The sequence below is a fragment of the Microtus oregoni genome, unplaced genomic scaffold (assembly GCF_018167655.1).
Source record: "Microtus oregoni isolate MIOR12 unplaced genomic scaffold, Mior012 000029F_ref0000214, whole genome shotgun sequence".
Lineage (NCBI taxonomy): Eukaryota > Metazoa > Chordata > Mammalia > Rodentia > Cricetidae > Microtus > Microtus oregoni.
The window spans coordinates 5423531-5445000 of record NW_024543088.1 but is presented as its reverse complement, the minus strand read 5'-3'; the positions used below and the strand labels follow the sequence as shown (position 1 = coordinate 5445000).

The following is a 21470-nucleotide window of genomic DNA, read 5'->3' as shown; positions in this document are numbered from 1 at the left end:
TAATCCTCCCTCAAGGTCCCCATGCTCCCAATTTACTCAGGAGATCTTGTCTTTTTACACTTTCTACTTCCCATGTAGATTAGATCTATGTAAGTCTCTCTTAGTGTCCTCATTGTTGTCTAAGTTCTCTGGGATTATGCTTTGTAGGCTGGCTTTCTTTACTTTATATTTAAAACCCACCTATGAGTGAGTACATGTGATAATTGTCTTTCTGTGTCTGGGTTACCTCACTCAAAATAATGTTTTCTAGCTCCATCCATTTTCCTGCAAAATTCAAACTGTGGTTATTTTTTTCTGCTGTGTAGTACTCCATTGTGTAAATGTACCACATTTTCCTTATCCATTCTCGGTTGAGGGGCATTTAGGTTGTTTCCAGGTTATGGCTATGACAAACAAGCTGCTATGAACATAGTTGAGCACATGTCCTTGTGGCACGATGGAGCATCCTTTGGATATATACCCAAAAGTGGTATTACTGGGTCTTGAGGAAGGTTGTTTCCTAATTTTCTGAGAAATCGCCACACTGACATCCAAAGAGGTTGTACCAGCTTGCATTCCCACCAGCAATGCAGAAGTGTTCCCTTTTCCCCACAACCTCTCCAGCATAAGTTGTCATCAGTGTTTTTGATCTTGGCCATTCTTACAGGTGTAAGATGGAATCTCAGAGTTGTTTTGATTTGCATTTCTCTGATGACTAAGGATGTTGAGCATTTCCTTAGGTGTCTTTCAGTCATTTTAGATTCCTCTGTTGAGAGTTCTCTGTTTAGGTCTGTACTCCATTTTTTTTTATTGAATTATGTGATCTTTTAGTGTCCAATTTCTTGGGTTCTTTGTATATTTTGGAGATCAGACTTCTGTCTGATGTGGGGTTAGTGAAGATCTTTTCCCATTCTGTAGGCTGTTATTTTGTTTTGTTGACCATGTCCTTTGCTTTACAGAAGCTTTTCAGTTTCAGGAGGTCCCATTTATTAATTGTTTCTCTCAGTGTCTGTGCTGCTGGGGTTATATTTAGGAAGTGGTTCCCTGTGCCAATGCATTCAAGTATACTTCCCACTTTCTCTTCTATAAGGTTCAGTGTGGCTGGCTTTATGTTGAAGTCTTTGATCCATTTGGACTTGAGTTTTGTGCATGGTGATAGATATGGATCTATTTTCATTCTTCTATATGTTGATATCCAGTTATGCCAGCACCACTTGTTAAATATGCTTTCTTTTTTCCATTTGATATTTTTTGCTTCTTTATCAAAGATCAGGTGTTTGAAGATATGTGGATTGATATCTGGGTCTTCTATTCAGTTCCACTGGTCCTCCTGTCTGTTCTTATGCCAGTACCATGCTGTTTTCAGTACTATAACTCTGTAGTAGAGTTTGAAGTCAGGGATTGTGATGCCCCCAGAAGTTCTTTTATTGTACAGGATTGTTTTGGCTATCCTGGGTGTTTTGCTTTTCCATATGAAGTTGAGTACCGTTCTTTCGAGGTCTTTGAAGAATTTTGCTGGGATTTTGATGGGCATTGCATTGAATCTGTCCAGGCTAGCCTTAAATTCATTATATAGCCAAGAAGGACCTTGAACTTTGGGACCTCCTAACTCCATCTCCCACGCACAGGGATTGCAGGTGGGCAGCACCATGCCAGGTTTATATACACAGAACTACACACATGCTGGGCAAGCACTCTACCTGTAGCTGCACACCAGCCCCCTCTATACCATCATTTACCCATAGTTCCCTTATCTAGCCACCTTGACTCAGAACCCTTTGGGAAACAAACAAGTACTTGAGACTATGTAAAAGCAGCTGCGGGTATGCTGGCCGAATAAAACCCCAACAACTTCCAGATATTACTGGGCGCAGCACTCAGCATGTGACTCCTGAATTGGGACACATTGTGTGACACTTAGCTGTTTGTCTTGGTCCTTCCAGACACCTTCTCTCCGCACATTGGGTAACATTGTCACAGGAACAGATCTGCAGACCCAGATGGCCATTGATGCTGGCATGCTGAAGGTACTGGGTCAGCTCCTGAGACACCCAAAGTCCTCCATCCAGAAGGAAGCTGCCTGGGCTGTGAGCAACGTGGCTGCTGGGCCCAGACACCACATCCAGCAACTGATCACGTGTAACCTGCTGCCCCCATTGGTAGCCCTACTAAAAAACGTAAGTGGCGGAGCCGGGGAGAGAGAGTCTGTACAGAGTCTGTTGTACAAGCATGAGGACCTGAGTTCAATCCCCAGCACTCTCATGAAGAGAGAGAAGTAGGATAATCAAAGGTTCAAGGTCTTCCATGGCGACACTGTGCTTGGAAAGCCAGTCTGAGCCAGGTGAGACCCTGTCTAAGAAAATGCGTCCTGTGGGAGTCAGTCTGCCTACTTCATGGTTCTGCTCACATGCTGTGTTCTGATGAATTGAAGGCAGGTTGTCAGGGCATGGGACATAAATTTCATATATAAGCTCAGCTCTTACATCTGTCCTGGAGAGTAAACCAAGTTAAACCAGGTCTGGAGCACACACCTGTAGTCCTAACATACAGAAGGATTATAAATTGAAGGCCTACCTAGGCTACATAGTCCCAGGGTGGCCTTGGCTATATAGTGAAACCCTATTTTTTTTTTTGAGACAGGGTTTCTCTGCAGCTTGTGAAGCCCTATTTTTAAAAGCTTAAGGTGTGGTTCTGTTGGTAGAGTGCTCGCCAACCATACACAAGGCCCTGGGACCGAGTGTCGGTACCACATAAACCAGGCATGGTGGTTCTCATTGTAAGGCCAGCATTTGGGAAGAGGAGGTAGGAGGGCCAGAAGTCCAAGGTCCTCCTCGTCTCTATAGCAAGTTGGGGACCAGCCTGGGCTACATGAGAGCCTGTCTCAAAAATGTATAGAAACAACAACAAAGCACGAGTCAAGTCAGCATCCCTTTATGATGATCCTGGCACTGTAGAGAACATAAACCCCCTGTCTTTGCAGGCAGAATTCAGGGTCCAGAAGGAAGCTGTGTGGGCCGTGGCAAACTTCGCAACAGGGGCCTCTCAGAGCCAGTTGAGCATGCTTGTGCACTCAGGAGTCCTGGAGCCGCTGCTAAATCTGCTCACTGCTCCAGACATGAAGATCATCACCATCGTCCTTGACATCGTTTCTTACTTTCTCCAGGTAAGCTGTTCTGAACGGCAGTCTTAGACCCGAAGACAGAGAGCATGTGAGCGTACTTCTCAGAGATACGGCAGTGGGGTTGCTGGGGTGGGGGCCAGAGTGCTCAGTGGGTAAGGGTGCTTGCCTCCAAGCTGACCACCCAAGTTCAGTCCCCAGGACCCATGTGGCTGTGGGAGAGATGGGGCTTCAGCGAGTTGTCGTCTGGCCTCCACACATGTGCAATGGTGCATGTGCTGATGCATACACAAGGGGTGGCAGGAGAGAGAGAGAAAATGAATGTAAAAAGTTTAAGTAGCACAAGTAAGTCGGGCTGGGATGTAGCACATTTGTTAGCATGCCTCCCTAGCATGTGTGAAGCCCTGGGTTCCATCCTGGGTTCCATCCAAGCACCACATAGCCTACGCAGGTTGCTACAGGCCTATATATAATACCAGCACTCCGGAGGTTGAGGTAAGGAGGGTGAGGAGTTCAAGGTCACCCTCAACTATATAGCAAGTTAGTGCCAGACTGGGTTACATGAAACCCTGACTCCGAATGAATAAACGAGTGAGTGAGTGAGTGAGTGAACCAAAGGCATGGGTTGGGGGGCAGGGGAGGCTGGCTGGTGAAGATGTGGGTTTATCCCACCTGAGATTGAGAAACCCGCAGAACAGAGGGTGCAGAAACACCCTCTGTTTACAGAGCTGTGCCAGTGCCAGGCATTGTGGCACACGCCTTTAGTCCCAGAACTCAGGAGGCAGAGGCAGGAGAAGCTGAGTTTGAGGCCAGCCTGGTCTGCTGTGTGAGTTCCAGGACAGCCAGGGCTATACAGAGAAACCCTGTCTTTAAAAAGAAGTTACTAGGCCTTTTTAAAAAAAGCTTTATTTTATTTTTAAGTGCGTGGGCACGTGCATGTGAGTGCGGGTGCAAACAGAGGCATCAGATTCCCCTGGAGCTGGAGTTGCAGCTCACAACAGATGCTTGTGAGTCACCTGGTGTGGGTGCTGGGAACTGAACTCAGGTCCTCTGTAGGAGTAATTTGTGCTTTTAAACACTGAGTCATTTCTCCTGAATTAGTTTTTGTTTTTGATTTTTTTTTTTTTTTTTTTTTTTGCTTTGGAGACAGGGTCTCCTTATGGAGCCCAGGCAGGTTTACATGGTAGTCCTTCTGCATCATGAGGCCTCTGAAATACTGAGAATACAGGAAGGCATCACCATGTGTCAGTTTTTTCTTTAAGGACTGATTTATTTTTATTTTATGTGAATGGGTGTTTTACCTGCATGTATGTCTGTGCACCACATGCCTGCAGAGGCCAGAAGAGGGCATGGGATCCTCTGGAACTGGAATTACAAATGGTTATGAACCACTGGGTGGGCACTGGGAGCTGAACCTGTGTCCTTTGGAAAACCAATCAATATTCTTAGCCACCAAGTCATTTCTCCAGCCTCCCTATATCAAACTTTTAAAACAGATCTGGTGAGCCATCGGGAATTAAGTCAAAGGAGGATAGGACAGGTTTGAAAAGCACCATAAATCTTTTAAGACAGGATAACATCATTTCTTCAGGACAGTCACAAAGGAGAAGGGATGAACATCAGGCACTGGTACTGTGAATTCCTTTAATGATTGAGCTGGGTGTGCCTGTTATGCCAACACTTAGGGGGTGGAAAGAAGAGGAGGTTAAGGAGTTGAGGGGTTTTTGTTTTGTTGTTGTTCGTCTTTTTTCTTTCTTTTCTTTTTTTTATTTTTTATTTTATTTTATTTTATTTTTTTTGAGACAGGGTTTCTCTGTAGTTTTGGAGCCTGTCCTGTGAACCCACTCTATAGACCAGGCTGGCCTCTAACTCAGAGATTCACCTGCCTCTGCCTCCTGAGTGCTGGGATTAAAGGCGTGCGCCCAGTATTGGTTTTGTTGAGGTTTTTTTAGATTTATTTATTTATTATGAATACAACATTCTCCCTCCATGTGTGCCCGCAGGCCAGAGGAGGGCGCCAGATCTCAGTACAGATGGTTGTAAGCCACCATGTGGTTGCTGGGAATTGCACTCAGGACCTCTGGAAGAGCAGCCAGGGCTCTTAACCTCTGAGCCATCTCTCCAGCCCCTGGTTTTGGTTTTTTGAGACAGGGTTTCTCTGCAGCTTTGGACCCTGTCCTAGAACTTGCTCTGCAGACCAGGTTGGCCTCGAACTCACAAACATCTGCCTTTCTCTGTTTCCTGAGTGCTGGGATTAAAGGCATGGGCCACCACCACCTGACTTGCACTTGGTTTTTTTTATTGAATATTTTTCATTTTGAATTCTTTAATGCTTTGGACAAAAGCATTTTTATATTTATTATGTTTGTATTCTCTAATGTTGAATACATTTTGAGTAGAAAAGTGAATGTGTGAACAAGTAAATGCATAGGTGAATTCATGAATGTATTTGTGAGTGAATGAATTCATGGGAGAGTTTGTGAATGAATTCATGGGAGATTATTGTGAATGAATGACTTCATGGGTGATTTTGTGAATGAGATTTTGTGAATAAATGTGCACATGCATGATTGAGAAAATAAATTAATGAAACGAGAGGGAATGTTGGCATTTCCAATGGGTCTGCAGCCACTCCTGCTGGAACAGGTCTGTCTCTACCTAGGAAAGCTCCCTTAGGGCCGTCCAGCTGAAGCACCCACTCTCCAGCACACTCAGTGTCTGATGGTCTCTTTGCTGGTCCCCATCCATCCTCAGGAGGCAGACAAGCTGCATGAGAAGGAAAACCTGTGTCTTCTGATAGAGGAATTTGGCGGTATTGGAAAAATCGAGTCCTTACAGCTCCACCAGAATTGTCATATTAGCCAGAGTGCCCTGAACATTATTGAGAAACACTTTGGTGAGGTGAGTAACAAGGGCCCCACGTCCTGGGGCCACCTCTTGGTGGCCGTGCTTCTAATGCTATCGCAGTGAACCTGGCGCTTGGTCAGGCTGACTTCTCTTCCCACCCTCCTGAATTTAACTGGCTGCCTTCCTGGCTCCTGTTCTTCTTTGTGGCCTTCGAGTATCAAGAAGCTTGTTTGTGAGCTGGGAGGCGGTTCAGCTGGTCGAGCACTTGCTATGCAAGCATGAGAACCTGAGTTCGAGCACATGTGAAAAGTCCAGGGATGTTGAAACATGTTTAGGATCCCAGTTCTGGGTGGGTAGAGACGTTTGATCCCTGGCTAGCCAGTCTAGCCAAATGAAGTTCCAATCCAGCAAGAGAGCCTGTCTCACAAAACAACAGCAAAAACGATGTGGGGTGCCGGTGAGATGGACCAGTGTTGTGATAGTCAGGAACACCGTGACCAAAAGTAGGGGTGGGGGGAGGAAAGGGTTTATTTGACTTACACTTCCACATCAATGTTCATCACAGAAGGAAGTCAGGACAGAAACTCACACAGGGCAGAAACCCAGAAGCAGGAGCTGGTGCAGAGACCGTAGAAAGCTGCTGCTTACTGACTTGCTCCTTATGGCTTGCTCAACCTGCTTTCTTTCTTTCTTTCTTTCTTTCTTTCTTTCTTTTTAATTTAAAAGTTTTTTTTTATTTTGCATACCAACCACAGTTCCCCACTTCCCCTCTTCCTGCTCCCTGTACCTTTCCCCCACTCAACCCCGTATCCATTCCTCAGAAGGGGTAAGGAAGGATAACCTCAGCCTTCTCTCTTAATAGAACCCAGGACCACCAGCTCAGAGATAGCACCACCCACAGTGGGCTGGGCCCTTCCCATCAATCACCAATTAAGAAAGTGTCACACAGGTTTGCCCACAGGCTGATTTTTATGAAAGCTTTTTCTTTTTCTTCTTCTTTTTTTTTTTGTTTTGTTTTGTCTTGTTTTTTTTTGAGGCAGGGTTTCTTTGTGTAGCCTTGGCTGTCCTGGAACTCACTCTGTAGACCAGGATGACCTCGAACTCACAGATATCTGCCTGCCTCTGCCTCCTCAGTGCTGGGATTAAAGGTGTGTGTACCACCACCTTACTACATCAGGCTTTTTAATGTGGGTCCCGCAGTGCTGGGATTAAAGGCTTGCTACCACCACTGTCTGGTTGGAGGTATTTTCTTAATTGAGATTCCCTCCTCTCAAATGATCCTAGCCTTTGCCAGATTGTCCTAGAACTATTGAGCACAACTGGGCAAAGGCACTTGCTGTCAAGCTTGACAACTGAAGTTCAACCCCTGGGTCCCACACAGTAGAAAGGGGAAATGACTCTGAAAGTTGCCTTTGACCTCATGCATGCTATAGCAACATACCCTTATCTTCTTACACATGCACACACACATATACACACATACACATGCATGCGCATACACATGCACATACATATACACACATATACACATGCACGCACATACACATGCACATGCATATACACACATGCACACACATATACACATGCACACACATGCACGCACATACATATGCACATGCATGCGTACACACATGCACACATACATATATGCACGCACACACTGTTAAACAACATGGACAGGCCCTGAGGAACGATGACTGAGGCTGACCTTTGGCTTCCCTACTGCACACAAAGCCAGTCTTCACCCATAGGAGTTTATCTCTTTGCTTCCAGTCTGAAACTGTCTTTTTCTTGGCTCTTTAGCTGAAGCAGAGGAATGGGAAAGGAAGGGACAGGACACTTAAGATGATTTCCTATCTAAGAATGCAAACAATGCAGCCTGGCCCAGCTGTTGGAAAACCATCTTGCCCCTGACTGAATTTTGTCTTGTTCTAGAATAGTTTGGGGATGAGTTCTTCCACAAACTATCTGAGTTGTCTTGCCACCCTGAGAAAAGGGGGATCAGATAACAGTTTTCATGAAGATCCTGTCTAGTGGTAAAATATACATCATATAGAAGTTATCTGGGGGCAATGACACTAGACTGTAACCCTAGCACCCAGGAAGCAAACACAGAAGGGTCAGGGGTTCAAGGCTATCCTTGGCTGCGTGGAGAGTTCAAGGCCGTGGAGACTTTGGAGATATACTTAGTTGGTAAAGTGTTTGCCAGACAAACATGGGGGGGACCTCAGCTACAGCCCAGCCTCCATGTAAAAACCTGGGCTTAGCGCATGCACTTGTAAACCCATCATTTGGAAGGCAGAGACAGGCCGATGGCCACCCCGTCTATCCAAAATGGTGAGTCCCAGACTCAGTGAGAGACTAAGGTAGCAAGTGATTGAGGAAGACTCCTGAAGTCAACCTGTGGTCTCTGTAAGTGCATGTGAACATTTACACACATGTAGGCACACATACTCCATAGACACACAAGGCCAGTTACAAAAGGGCAAATCTTGCTTGATTTCCGTGTCTGTGAGGTCCTGAGAGCGAGCAAACTCATAAGCAACAGAAAGTACAGACTGGTGGGTCGCAGAGGCTGGGTGGGGTAGAAGGTGTGAGTCAGTGTTAAATAGGAACAGGGTTTCAGTTCAGTTTGGGATGGTCTCAGTGGCAGCAAGCTTAAAAATCCCTCAGATGGTACTGGTAAAGTGGCTGGGTGTGTAAAGATGCTGCTGCCTAACCTATGATCTGAGTTCAAGTCCCAGGATCTACTCAGTGAAAGAGTAAACTCCCACAAGCTATCTTCCAACTTCCACACAAGGCTGTGGAATGTGTACACGTGCTTGCTTGCTTGATTATGTGCGTGCACACACACACATATAGAATTTTAATTGTTAAAATGAAGCTGAACCCAGTGATGGGGTCCACACCTATAATCCTAGCACTCAGGAGGCAGAGGCAGGCACAGTAAGAGCACAAACCGCTCTTGCAGAGGACCTGAGTTCGGTTCGCAACACCCTCATTAGGTGACTCACAGCTGCCTGTAATTCCCTGCTCCACACAGCCCCACCCCCAAGCCCAACCTAAGAAGTATTTGGATAATTTGTGCCTCTGAGGAGCCTCAAGGTCACTTGAGATAAGTTCTAGAACTCACTGGAAGAAATTCTAGTCCAGCTGGGATGTCAAAGATGCTGTGACAGCAAGCTGGTAAACCTGGAGCGTAACAGTGTCTGTTCTTCCGTGAAGGAAGAAGATGTCCTCGTGAAGGAAGAAGATGTCGTCAGTTTTCGCTACCGGGGGCCGAGAGTGTGAATACACAAAGCACTTAGAAGACAGACCTCTCACAGCTGCCCAATGACCAAGCCACACAGGGCTCACGCCTTTGAGAGGTGCCCCCTCCTCGAACTCGGTTCGTCACACACAAAGCTTTTAAATCTTAATAAAATATTCAACACTTTCACTTCTTCTGTGTGGTTTCTGTATGTGTTACTTCTCTTGCTAGGATCAAGTACCCAGAAAAGGCAGCTTCCGGAAAGATTTGCTCATCGTTTGAGGGTACAGTCTGGCATGGTGGCAGGAGCCCGAAGCGGCGGGCCATGTTGCACCCACGCACCGGAAGCAGGGAGAGATGCATGCTGGTGCTCAACTCACTGTCTCCTTATTTAGACTGGGACCCCAGCCCATGGGATAGTGCTACCTGACTTTGGAAAGAGGCTTCCCTCCTCGGTTAACCTGATCTGGAACATCTTCTGTGGGGGCTGAGGAGATGGCTCAGGGGCTAGTGTTTGGTGTGCCCTCGGGAGAACTGGAGTTTGGATCCCCATGGAAATGCCAGGAGGATGTGGCAGCCTGTTCGTAATTCCAGATTTGGAAGGTGGACATGGGATTCCCCAGAGCTAGCGAGCTAGCTAGTCACGAACTTGCTTCAGGGGGAGTAGGTTGGAAGAGTAACAGGGGCCGATTCTTTTTATTGCTTCAGGCCTCCATGTGTTTGCACACATACATACAGACACAACCCACACACAATGTAAAGAAAAGCATAAGTTCTCGCCAGGTGTTAGTAGTGCATGCCTTTAATCCCAGCACTCGGGAGGCAGAGGGCAGGCAGATCTCTGTGAGTTCGAGGTCAGCCTGGTCTACAAGAGCTAGTTCCAGGACAGGCTCCAAAACCACAGAGAAACCCTGTCTCAAAAAACCAAAAAAAAAAAAAAAAAAAAGAAAGAAAAACCCAACCCTAAAAATCAAAAAAACAAAAAAACCAAACAACCAAAAAAAAAAAAAAAAAGAATAAAATATAATTTCTCACAGATACACCTAGAAACTTCTCCTAGGTGATTCTAGGTCCCATCAAGGTAACAATATTAACCATTGGAGATTAGGATCGTTTTAAAATTAAAATTTTCATTGTAGGGGGCTGGAGAGATGGCTCAGTGGTTAAGAGCATTGCCTGCTCTTCCAAAGGTCATGAGTTAAATTCCCAGCAACCACATGGTGGCTCACAACCATCTGTAATGAGGTCTGGTGCCCTCTTCTGGCCAGCAGGCATACACACAGACAGAATACTGTATACATAATAAATATTTAAAAAATTTTCATTGTATATATTTATTATGCATAGTACCATATCACATGAGGGCATTTTGAAATTGCATTCACTTGTTGTATGTATAAGTGTGCCACAGTGTGTGGGTGGAGGTCAGAGGACAACTTGGGAGAGTCAGTTCTCTTACCACTAGGTGGGACCAGGGATCAAACTTTGATCATCAGGCTTAGGGACAGATGTCTTTGCCGCTGAGCCATGCACTGGATCTAGGAAAGCTTCATAGACTATATTGGGTTTTGTTTGTTTTTTCTTATTAATTGAATTTATTCATATGTTTTATATCCCAACTGCAGTTTCCCCTCCCTCCTCTCCTCCTATTCCCTCCTCCCACCTCCCTCAACACTCTCCCCCATCCACTCCTCTGTTTCTGTTCAGAAAGGGTTGGGGCTTGTCAACAGAGCATGGCATATCAAGCTGAAGTAGGGTAGGCTCCTCTTGTATTAAGTCTGGGCAGGGCAACCCAGTATGAGGGATAGGTTCCTGCAAGTCAGCTCAAGCCGCAGGGACAGGCCCTGCTCCTGCCACTAGGAGTCCCACAGGAGACCAAGTTACACGCCTTTCACGTTTATGAAGAGGGCCTAGGTCGGTCCAACGCAGTTTCCCTAGCTGTTGGTCCAGAGTCTGTGAGCTCCTATGAGCCCAGGTTAGCTGTCTCTCTGGGTTCCCTGATGGTGACCTTGACCCCCTGGCTCTTGCAATCCCTCCTCCCTTTCTTCAGCAGGACTCCCAGAGCTCGGCCCAGTGCTTAGTGGATTTCTGTATCTGCTTCCATCGGTTACTGAATGAAGGCTCTCTGATGACAACTGGGGTAATCACCAATTGATTCCAGGAGATAGCCAGGTCAGGCTACCTATCTACTGTTGCTAGGAGTCTTAGCTGGGGTCATCCTTGTAGATCCGTGGGAGTTTCCTTGTACCAGGTACCTGACCCCAAACTGCCCCCTTCATCAAGACATCTCTTTCATTATTCTTTCCCTTCATCCAGCCCCCAACCCAATCCCGCATGTTCCTAAACTCCTTTGGCCCCCAGTTTACCCAGGGAAATCCATGTGTCCCCATCTCCCTTTGGGCCCTCCTTGTTGCGTAACCTCTCAGGTGCTATGGGTTGTAGCCTGGTTATTCTCTGCAACTAATACCCACTTAAGAGTGAGTCCATACCATGTCTGTCTTAACCTCACTCAGGATGATTTTTTTTCTAGTTCCATCCATTTGCCTGCAAATTTCCTGATGTCATTGATTTGTTTGTTTGTTTTTTATTTTTTCGAGACAGGGTTTCTCTGTAGCTTTTTGGTTCCTGTCCTGGAACTAGCTCTTGTAGACCAGGCTGGCCTTGAACTCACAGAGATCCACCTGCCTCTGCCTCCCGAGTGCTGGGTTTAAAGGCGTGTGCCACCACCGCTCGGCCTGATGTCATTGTTTTTAACAGCTGAGCAATATTCCATTGTGTAAATGTACCACAGTCTCTTTATCCATTCTTCAGTTGAGGGGCATCTAGGTTGTTTCCAGGGTCTGGCTATTGTAAATAAAGCTGCTATGAACATAGCTGAGCAAGTGTCCTTGTGGTAAGATGAAGTATCCTTTGGGTATATGCCCAAGATTGGTATAGCTGGATCTTGAAGTAGACTGATTCTCAATTTTATGAGAAGCCTCTGTATTGATTTTCAAAGTGATTGTACAAGTTTTCACTCCCACCAGCATAAGGTGTCCTTAGTGTTTTTGATCTTAGCCATTCTGACAGGTGTAAGATGGGCATTTCTCTGATGGTTAAGGATGGTGAATAATTCTTTAAGTGTCTCTCGTCTGTTTGAGATTCTTCTGTTGAGAATTCTCTGTTTAGATCTGTACCCCATTTTTAATTGGATTATTTGGAGGTTTTTTGATGTCTAGTTTCTTGAGTTCTTTTATATTTTACAGATCAACCCTTGGTCAGATATGGGATTGGTAAAGATAGTTTCCCATTCTGTAGGCTGTCATTTTTGTCTTATTGACAGTGCCCTTTGCCTTAAGAAGTTTTTCAGTTTCAGAAGGTCCCATTTATTAATTATTGATCTCAGTGTCTGTGCTACTAATGTTCTATTCAGGAAGTTGTCTTCTATGCTAATATATTCAAGCCTCTTTTTCACTTTCTCTTCTATTGGGTCCAGTGTAATTGGATTTATATTGCAGTCTTTGATCCACTTGGACTTGAGTTTTGTGCAGGGTGGTAGATATGGATCTATGTGCATTTTTCTATATGTCAACTTCCATTTATGCCAGCACCATTCATTGAAGATGCTTTCTTTTTTCCATTGTATAATTTTGGCTCCTTTGTCAAACATCAGCTGTTCATAGGCATGTAGATTTATACCAGGGACTTCGATTCAGTTCCACTGATCCACCTGTTTTTATGCCAATACCATGCTGTTTTTGTTACTATAGTTCTGTAGTAGACCTTGAAATCAGGGATCATGATACCTCTGGAAGTTCCTTTATTGTACAGGATTGTTTTAGCTATCCTGGGGTTTTTATTTTTCCATACAAAGCTGAGTATTGTTCTTTCAAGGTCTGTAAAGAATTGTGTTGGAACTTTGATGGGGATTGCGTTGAAGCTGTAGATTGCTATTGGTCATACACTATGTTTATGTTGAGCATATCTCCCTTCCTTCTCCACATGCTCCCTTCTCTCCCCTCCCCTCCCTAGTCCCCTTCACTCCCTTGGCAGCCTCACATCTGCTTCCCTGTCGTGTATCCATACACAGCTTCACACATCTCTAGATATCCAGGGAGCATTGATTAGACAAATACAATCTTTTGTCTTTCTGAGACTGGCTTCATTGGTTTAGTGTGTTCATCTCCAGTTATCTCCAGTCTCCTGAGAATAACATGACTTCATTCTGTTTTGTGGCTGAAAAGCTTCCATTGTGTGTGGAAACCACAGTTTTGTTTACCATTCCTCTGTCTTTGGAGACCCAGCCTGGCTCCAAGACTTAGCTGTTGTGAAGAGAGCTGCAATCAGCACTGGAATAGAGGTAGCTCTATGGTATGTTGATTTAGAGCCTCTCATGGAAATAGCCAGGAGTTGTATAGCGGGGCTGTTTGGTAGATCTACTTTCAGTTTCTTGAGATATCTCCATGCTGATTTCCACTGTGAAGGACTTGCTTATGTTACTTTTGTTCCCACGAGCCATATATAAGATTTCCTCTTTGTCCACATCATCCCCAGCATTTGCTTTCTGTTGATTTGTTTCTGTCTGAATACATGCCATGTAATTGCAGTTGGCCACAGATGCCAGAAGAGGGAGTTGAATTGCCGAGAGCTGGAGTTACAGGTGGTTGTGAGCTATGAACTGTGGGTGCTGGGAACAGAACTTGGATCCTAAGCAAGAGCAGTATATGCTCTTTAAAAAAAAAAAAGATTTATAAATGTGAGTGCTCTGTCTGCTTGTATACCTGCATGACAGAAGAGGGTATCAGAACAGGGCATCATCAGTTCCCATATAGATGATTGTGAGCCACCGTGTGGTTGCTAGGAATTGAACTCAGGACCTCTGGAAGAGCAGCCTTAACAGCTGCTCTTAACTGCTAAGCCATCTCTCCGGCCCTGAGCAATACATTCTCTTAACCATGAAACATCTCTTCAGTCCCCAGTCTTCTGGACAGTTTTTGTATCTGAGTTCATCAGGGGGATTGGTCTATAATTTTTTCGTCAGTGTATCTATCTTGTTTTACTATCAGGATTAATGCTAGTGTCATAAATAGAGTTTGGGAATGTCTCTGCATTTTCTCTTTTACTAAATTGGGTGCTCTGAAGGTCTTGTAGAATTTGGCAGCTAATCCATCTGCACCTGGACTTTTATAGTTAGATTTTAAAAAAAATTACTACTTTAGGCTGGGCAGTGGTGACACATACTTTTGATCCCACCACTCGGGAGCCAAGGCAGGCTTGTATCTGTGAGTTTGAGGTCAGCCTGGTCTACAGAGTGCGTTCCAGGACAGGCAGGGCTAACCAGAGAAAGTCTATCTCAAATAACAAAACAGAACAAAAAAAATAAACTACTATTTTAATCTCGTTGTGTATTTAGAACTGTTTAAATTTTCAGATTGTCTCATTTAATTTAATTTTTTGTTGTTGTTGTTTTGAGACAAGGTTTCTCAGTATCTTCGGCTGTTCTGGAACTCACTCATTAGTTTAATTTTTGTTGATCCCTTGCATCTAGAAATGCTTCCATGTCTTGGGTTTTCCCATTTAGTGGGGTATATGTTTCAAAGTTTAGCATAACGATTTTCAGAATGTCATTGGTATCTGTTGTAATGCCTCCTTTGAATCTCCAATTATATTAGTTTGTTCTATGTGTGTGTGTGTTTTGCCAAGGTTTTATCAATCTTGTTTTGTTGTTTTTGTTCCTGCAAAGAACCAATTCTTGTTCATTTGTTTGAGACAGGGTCTCTTATTCCAGGCTAGTTCAAACTTGCTGTATAGCCAAGGATAATCTTAAACTTCTGATCTTCCTGCTTTGCTAAGTTTTTTTTAATTAATTTTTAAAATTTATTTTACATACCAACCATTTCCCCTCCCTCTTCTCCTTCCGTTCCTTCCCTCCACCTCCTTTCTATCCCACCCCATCCCCATCTGCTCCTCTCCCACAGGAGACAACAAAGCATGTCACATCAAGCTGAGGCATTAAGACTGAGCAAGGCATTCCATCATAGGGAAGGGGTTCCAAGAAACCAGCTCATACACCAGGGACAGATCCTGGTCCCACTACTAGGAACCCCCACAGACCAAGTCCCACAATTGTCACCCATATGCAGAGGGCCCTAGGTCGGTCCCATACAGGCTCCCTAATTCTTGGTCCAGAGTCCATGAGCTCCCACGAGGTCTGGTCAACTATCTCTGGGTTTCCCTACTTTGAGTTTTCTGTTTGTTGGGGATGGAAACCCAAGCTCCATGCATACTGAGCAAGTGTTCTACCAGCAGAATCACACTCTCAGCACAAGGACCAACTCTTTTTCATTCGTTCATTAGTTTTTATTTTTTCATTTCCCTTTTACTGATTTCTGCCCTAATTTTTACCTCTGTCCACCAATTTTTCTGTTTAACTTGCTCTGATTTTCCACAGGCCCTAAGGTACGCCATTAAGTTATTGACTTGCTATCTCTCTAGTGTTAGAGTGTAGGCACTTGGGGCTGTAAATATCTCTCTCAGAGCTGCTTTCATTGTGTCCATAGGCGGGCGGTATGTTGTGTCTTCATTTTCATTCAATTCTAGGACATTTTCATCTTCCTTCTTGACTTTTGTATTTATTATTATCTTTTATTTCATGCACATTGGTGTTTGCTTGCCTTAGTGTCTGTGGGGGTGTCAGATCCCCCGGAACTGGAGTTACGGACAGTTGTGGGCTGCTATGTGGGTGCTGGGAATGGAACTCAGGCCCTCTGAGTTGTTCCTAGTACCTGTGTGGTCTCAGGTATAGTGGGAGTCTTCTGCCGGAGTTGTGGGCTGGGATCTTTATTATATTATTTATTTACTTTGTGTGTATGACATGCAAAGTCTATGTGGTGTGTGTGGTACATGCACATGAACGTCCAGATGTGTGCACCCTGTGTGTGTACCCCTGCGTGTGTGCACCCTTGCATGTGTGTGCCTGAGGAACTCAGAGCTGGGCATCTGATGTTAGCCATGCTACTTTGAGACAACAGTTCTCAGTGAGTCAGAGCTTTCCATTTCAGCTAGCCTGGCTGGCCAATGAACTCTCGGCACTGCCTTTCTTTGCCCCACAGTGCTTGGGTTATAGGTGTAAATAGCACAATGGCCTTTTCTTTTTTTTTATGGTTTATTTAACTTTTATTTTATGTGCATTGGTGTGAAGTGTCAGATCCCCTGGAACTGGATCTTCAGACAGTTGTGAGCTGCCATGCAGGTGCTGGGAATTGAATCCGGGTCCTCTAGAAGAGTAAGTAGTCAGTGCTCTTAACCACTGAGCCATCTCTCCAGCCCCTACAATGGCCTTTTCATGTAGGTGTTGGGGATTTGAACTTATATCTTCAGGCTTACAAAGCAAGCCCTCTTGCCCCCTTAAGCCATCTCCAAGTCCCTTCTCTGCAGTGTTTTTAAATGAGTGGCAGGGCTTGTGGAGACAACTACCATCTGCACATCCAAGCACCAGCCCTGAGAGCCTACAATCGTGTTCTTTAATACTTTAAAGAGGGAGCCGGGTGGTGGGGGCACATGCCTTTAATCCCAACACTTGGGAGGAGGAGGCAGGCAGATCTCTGAGTTCAAGGCCAGCACAGTCTATAGAGTGAATTCCATGAAGCCCAGGGCTACACAGAGAAACCCTGTCTTGAAGAAAAGGGGGAGTCTGGAGGAGGACAGCAAGATAGTTCAGTTGGTAGAGGTGCTCCCATCAGCCTGAGGACTTGAGTTCCACCCTCAGGATCCACAAGAGGGAAAAGTTGTCTTCTGCTCCCGCCCCCTCCCCCACTTCCTCCTCTGGAACCTTCCAGGGTGGGCATTCCAGAAGCTGCCTTTCTAGTTTTCCTATTTGCTGTTATTGTCTTTTCTGCACTGGGCTGTTTCTCCACTTTCCCTTATCACTCCTCCCAGAAGGCTTTTCTTTTCCGCAGCCACTTAATTTGAGGAATTTGTTTATATAAGCTTCCTCCCTCGTTAGTCCAAGATGCTATCTGCACAGCCATGGCATCAGCCTCCTCTTCTGAAGGAAAGGTTTGTGTTCATTTTAAGTTTGATGTGTTCAAGTCCAAGGGAGGGTTCTGTGAAAGACCCGTTGGCCTTGCCTTCTCTGCTCATGTTAGAAAGGTCCTCAGGGTGTTGGGGTATGGCTCAGCGGTAGAGCACCCGACTAGAATCCTTACCTCCGTGAGGGGTTCAGGTTGTGGTTCAGAGGCTAGCATCCTCCAGTCAGGGGCTGGAGTCACGGTTCAACAGTAGCATACCTGCATGGAGTCCTCCAGTAAGGGGCTGTGGCTCAGAGATAAGCAAGCACATCCCTGAGAGTTCACATCCCCAAATTCCACCAAAGCACTATTCAAGAAAGAGATCATTAATAAAAAGCCTTCATATTGATTGTAGATGTGGGAAGGACCACGTGGGGTGACAGTGGGATCCTGGGCCCTTCGAGCGGATGATCCCAACTATTCCAACTGGAGCTATGGCCTGGTGATATAGTTCAGGGGCACAGTGTGCTTAGCACGCGCTGTACAGGGAGATGGATCTTTTAAACATTGGCAAAGGTTGATAGAGTTCTCTTTCAGTTCTCCCATTCTCGGGGCTGTGCAGTTTCCAGGTCAGGTTGTTCACTTCCAGGAACATTTTCTTTGTCAGTGTCTGAGCTGTGGAGATCAAGCCTAGTCAACCCAGAGCACACTCTCCTAGGGAGTCCATGGGCCGTGCATCCAATACCACGAATTTTCAGGCTGGGTGTGGTGGTCCCTCAAGACTTGGGAGCATAGAGAGGATGGTGGTGAATTCGAGGCCAGACTGGGCTCTACATTGAAACCCCATCTCAAGATATAATAAAACTTATAGAAGAGACTCGACTGCTCAAGAGGCTGAGGTTATGGACCAGTGAGATGACCCAGTGGGTCAAGGACTGGTGGCCAAGCTGGACAAACTGATTTGATCACATCTCCCCTGGAGATTAGGGCGACCTGGTTGCCCCTTCCTCCCATAAATGCCCATGAAACATCTTTCAGGGCTAGGGCAAGGGATCTCAGGACATGTCTGCCTCCTCCCTTAGCCCCATTTCAATACAGACCCTGCGCAAGTACAATTCTCAAATTACTGATTCACAATTACACAGAAACAGAAACACAATACACAAACAGACAGACATAAAAATGAGCTCGTTTCAGCCGGGCGGTGGTGGCGCACGCCTTTAATCCCAGCACTCGGGAGGCAGAGGCAGGCGGATCTCTGTGAGTTCGAGACCAGCCTGGTCTACAAGAGCTAGTTCCAGGACAGGCTCCAAAGCCACAGAGAAACCCTGTCTTGAAAAACCAAAAAAAAAAAAAAAATGAGCTCGTTTCTTTATACCTCCAACTGGGTTTAGAGTGTGTCTGGGAGCAACTCGCTTCCCGGTCAGGGAACCAAATGTTGGACTCTAGCATCCAAACCCCAGAGACCATCTCATACACCACAGCCGATGCAAAAGCATGAGGATTTCATTAATTCTGTCATGACAGGGTCCCCCAGCATTCGGGAAGCCGAGGGACCTCGAATAGCTGGTACAGTCTACTTTTAAAGGGGCCACAGAAGCAAGGGGGATTGTTCTTTGACTATTCTGATTGGCTTATTTGAAAAGGCTATTATCAATAATTGACTGGAGAGCTGTTGCCAGATCAGATGAGGTAAGAGGTCATTTTGACCCCGTTTCCCAGGGGACCGAACCAAAACATACGTATATGGGTAATTGTTCAGGAACTGAGTACGTGTGAGTGTAGCTGTTAGGTCCTTGGTTCCCAGGGGAGGAGGGGAAGCACTATAGCACAGAGGCTGAGAGGATTCGGAATTGTCAAAAATGGCTTCAGGATTGTCTTAAAGTCTTACACCAGGACCTACACGGCAAAAGGAGAGAACCTACTTCCGTAAGCTATTGTCTGATCTCCGCATGCACACTGTGGCATGTGTGTGGCACACAATCCATGCGGTGCACTTTAACAGGCTGAGGCGGGAGCAATGCCTGAGCCCAGAAATTTCAGGCTAACCTGGGCAACAGAGCAAGCCCAGTTTCAAAAAGTTTAAATTATGTATAGCATATTAATATGTGTCATACGTAAGTATTTATAATAGTTACATGTTATAACAGGAATGTTCTAAATGGAAGGAAATGAGCCCACTAGTCCTAAACTACTATGAGGGTTTGAAAAAAATAGCGCCCAAAGGAAGTGGCACTATTAGGAGGTGTGGCCTTGTTGGAGTAGGTGTGGCCTTGTTGGAGGAAGTGTGTCACTTTTGGGGGTGAGCTTTGCTGTCTCTTATATGTTCAAGATAGCACCTGGTATCTAAGTCTACTTCCTGTTGCCTCAGTCCACTTCCTGTTGCCTTTTGATCAAGATGTGACCAGCACCATGTCTGCCAGCATGCCACCATGTCCTGCCATGATGATAATGGACTAAACCTCTGAAAATGTAAGCCACCCCACTTAAATGTTTTTCCTTTATAAGAGTTGCTGTGGGCATGGTGTCTCTTCACAGCAATAGAAACCCTTACGAAGGTAACCACTATATTTACGTTTTCATTGTCCTTCTACCCTGGGTCTAACTACTTGTGTATTTTACAGGTGATGTTTGATCAAAGACCAAGAGGTGACCGTCATATATTTTCAATCAGATTAGTAACAGATTCTTTTCAAGTCTTTAAACATCTCACTCCAGGCCAGATGGTAGCGCTATACACCTTTAATTCCAACGGCAAAGGCAGGTAGATCTCTGGGTTTGAGGCCAGCCTGATGTACATAGCGAGTTCCAGGATAGAGAAAAAAAAATTGCTAGCGAGGCAAGACTTTAATCCCAGCACTTTGGGAAGCAGACACAGGCAGATCTCTGTGTGTTCTAGGCCATCTAGGGCCATATTAGATCATGAGACTCTGTCTCAAAAACAACAAAACCATCTGTAAAAACCTGGCATGGTTCTGCAGGCCTTTAATTCCAGTGTTCAACATGTAGAGACAGGAGGATCAGAAGTTTAGGACTGGGCTGGGGATCTCACTCGGTTGGTAGAGTACCTTGCTTACCACGTAAGAAGCTCTGGGTTCTATAGACTGCACCCTACAAACCCGGAGTTTGGGTGCCTCCGAATCCCAGCACTCAAAAGCTGGGGGCAGCAGGATCAGAGGTTCAAAGCCATCCTTGGGTACATAATTGGAGGCCAGCCTGGGCTAATGAGAACCTACCTGAAAGCAAATGCTAGAGATCGTGCTGAGATTGTCCCCTCCGCCCATATGGTCTAGCACAGGTTCCCTCCTCCTCTCATCCGTCACTCCGTGCTTAGATTACAAGACAAAGACGCATTTGTGGGTGAGAGTTACAGATGGGAACTGGTCTAGCAGGGTTCTTTGAAGCGGTGCTGTTTGCCTTTCCTACGTGGTCCCGGTGCACGGTGGTGGGGGTGTTAGTCACCATCTGGCTGAGCGCCTGTGCCCTTGGACTCAGCCCACTGGGGTGACTGGCAGGCTAACAAAGACAGGAAGGAAGGGGGACTGGCAGTGGCCTGGCTCACAGCGTGAAAACTGAACCGGGGCGACTCTGACCTTGCCTTTGCCCCCACATCTGTCATAGCACAGGGAAGAAATGTCGTTCTCATGGCTAGCCATGCACAATTCAAAACTTAACTGTCGTTTGTTTTCTTCTGAAATGCGGCATGGCTGCGCTGTGGTGATAACAGCCCGCTCTGTGCGGTAGTGCGTAATATTCTAGGCATTGTAGGGGAAGCAACCTGACTTGAAGCCCTGGGTTCCCATTCCGGCTCTTCTCTCCAAGTAGCTCAAACCCAGCGAAACTCTTCGAATTCCTGTATCCATTGATTACTTCACGGGTTGCTTCTTCCTGTCCTTCCATTTGGGTTTCTGATTTTCATTTGTAGAATAATAGGCTCAAATGTTAAACTCAAAGTATTTATTCTTGAGCCGGGCATGCCTAATCCTAAGAAAACTGAGACAGGAGGCTATCCCATTTGGACCCAGGCTGAAGTACACTGTGAGAGCCATCTCAAATCAATTAAAACTTAAGAAGAGAATAACTCAAGACACTGGAATCTGGATGGAAAGCTTGGTGGATTACAGCTATAATTCCAACCCTTGGGAGCTGGAGGCAGGAGGATTAGAACAAGTTCAACCATAGTTTTGGAGACAAAGTGAATTTGAGGTACTGTCTCTAATAAGAAGTGTATTCTTAGTGTTGCTACAATACAAAATCCTCAAAGCTGGATAACTTTATAAAGGAAAGA

The 21470-nt window shown here is 45.5% G+C and overlaps 1 protein-coding gene across 1 annotated transcript in view; it reads left to right on the top strand.

The window, feature by feature from the left end:
* The window catches only part of Kpna7 (karyopherin subunit alpha 7), a 30561-nt gene extending 21198 nt beyond the window's left edge, over nt 1-9363 (top strand). Inside the window, exons 8-11 of the mRNA XM_041678283.1 lie at nt 1923-2156; nt 2960-3142; nt 5852-5998; nt 9170-9363. Of these exons, the coding sequence (XP_041534217.1) occupies nt 1923-2156; nt 2960-3142; nt 5852-5998; nt 9170-9235 (630 nt within the window). The 3' untranslated portion in view covers nt 9236-9363. The remainder of the gene's footprint in view (nt 1-1922; nt 2157-2959; nt 3143-5851; nt 5999-9169) is intronic.
* Nucleotides 9364-21470: the final 12107 nt, after the last annotated feature.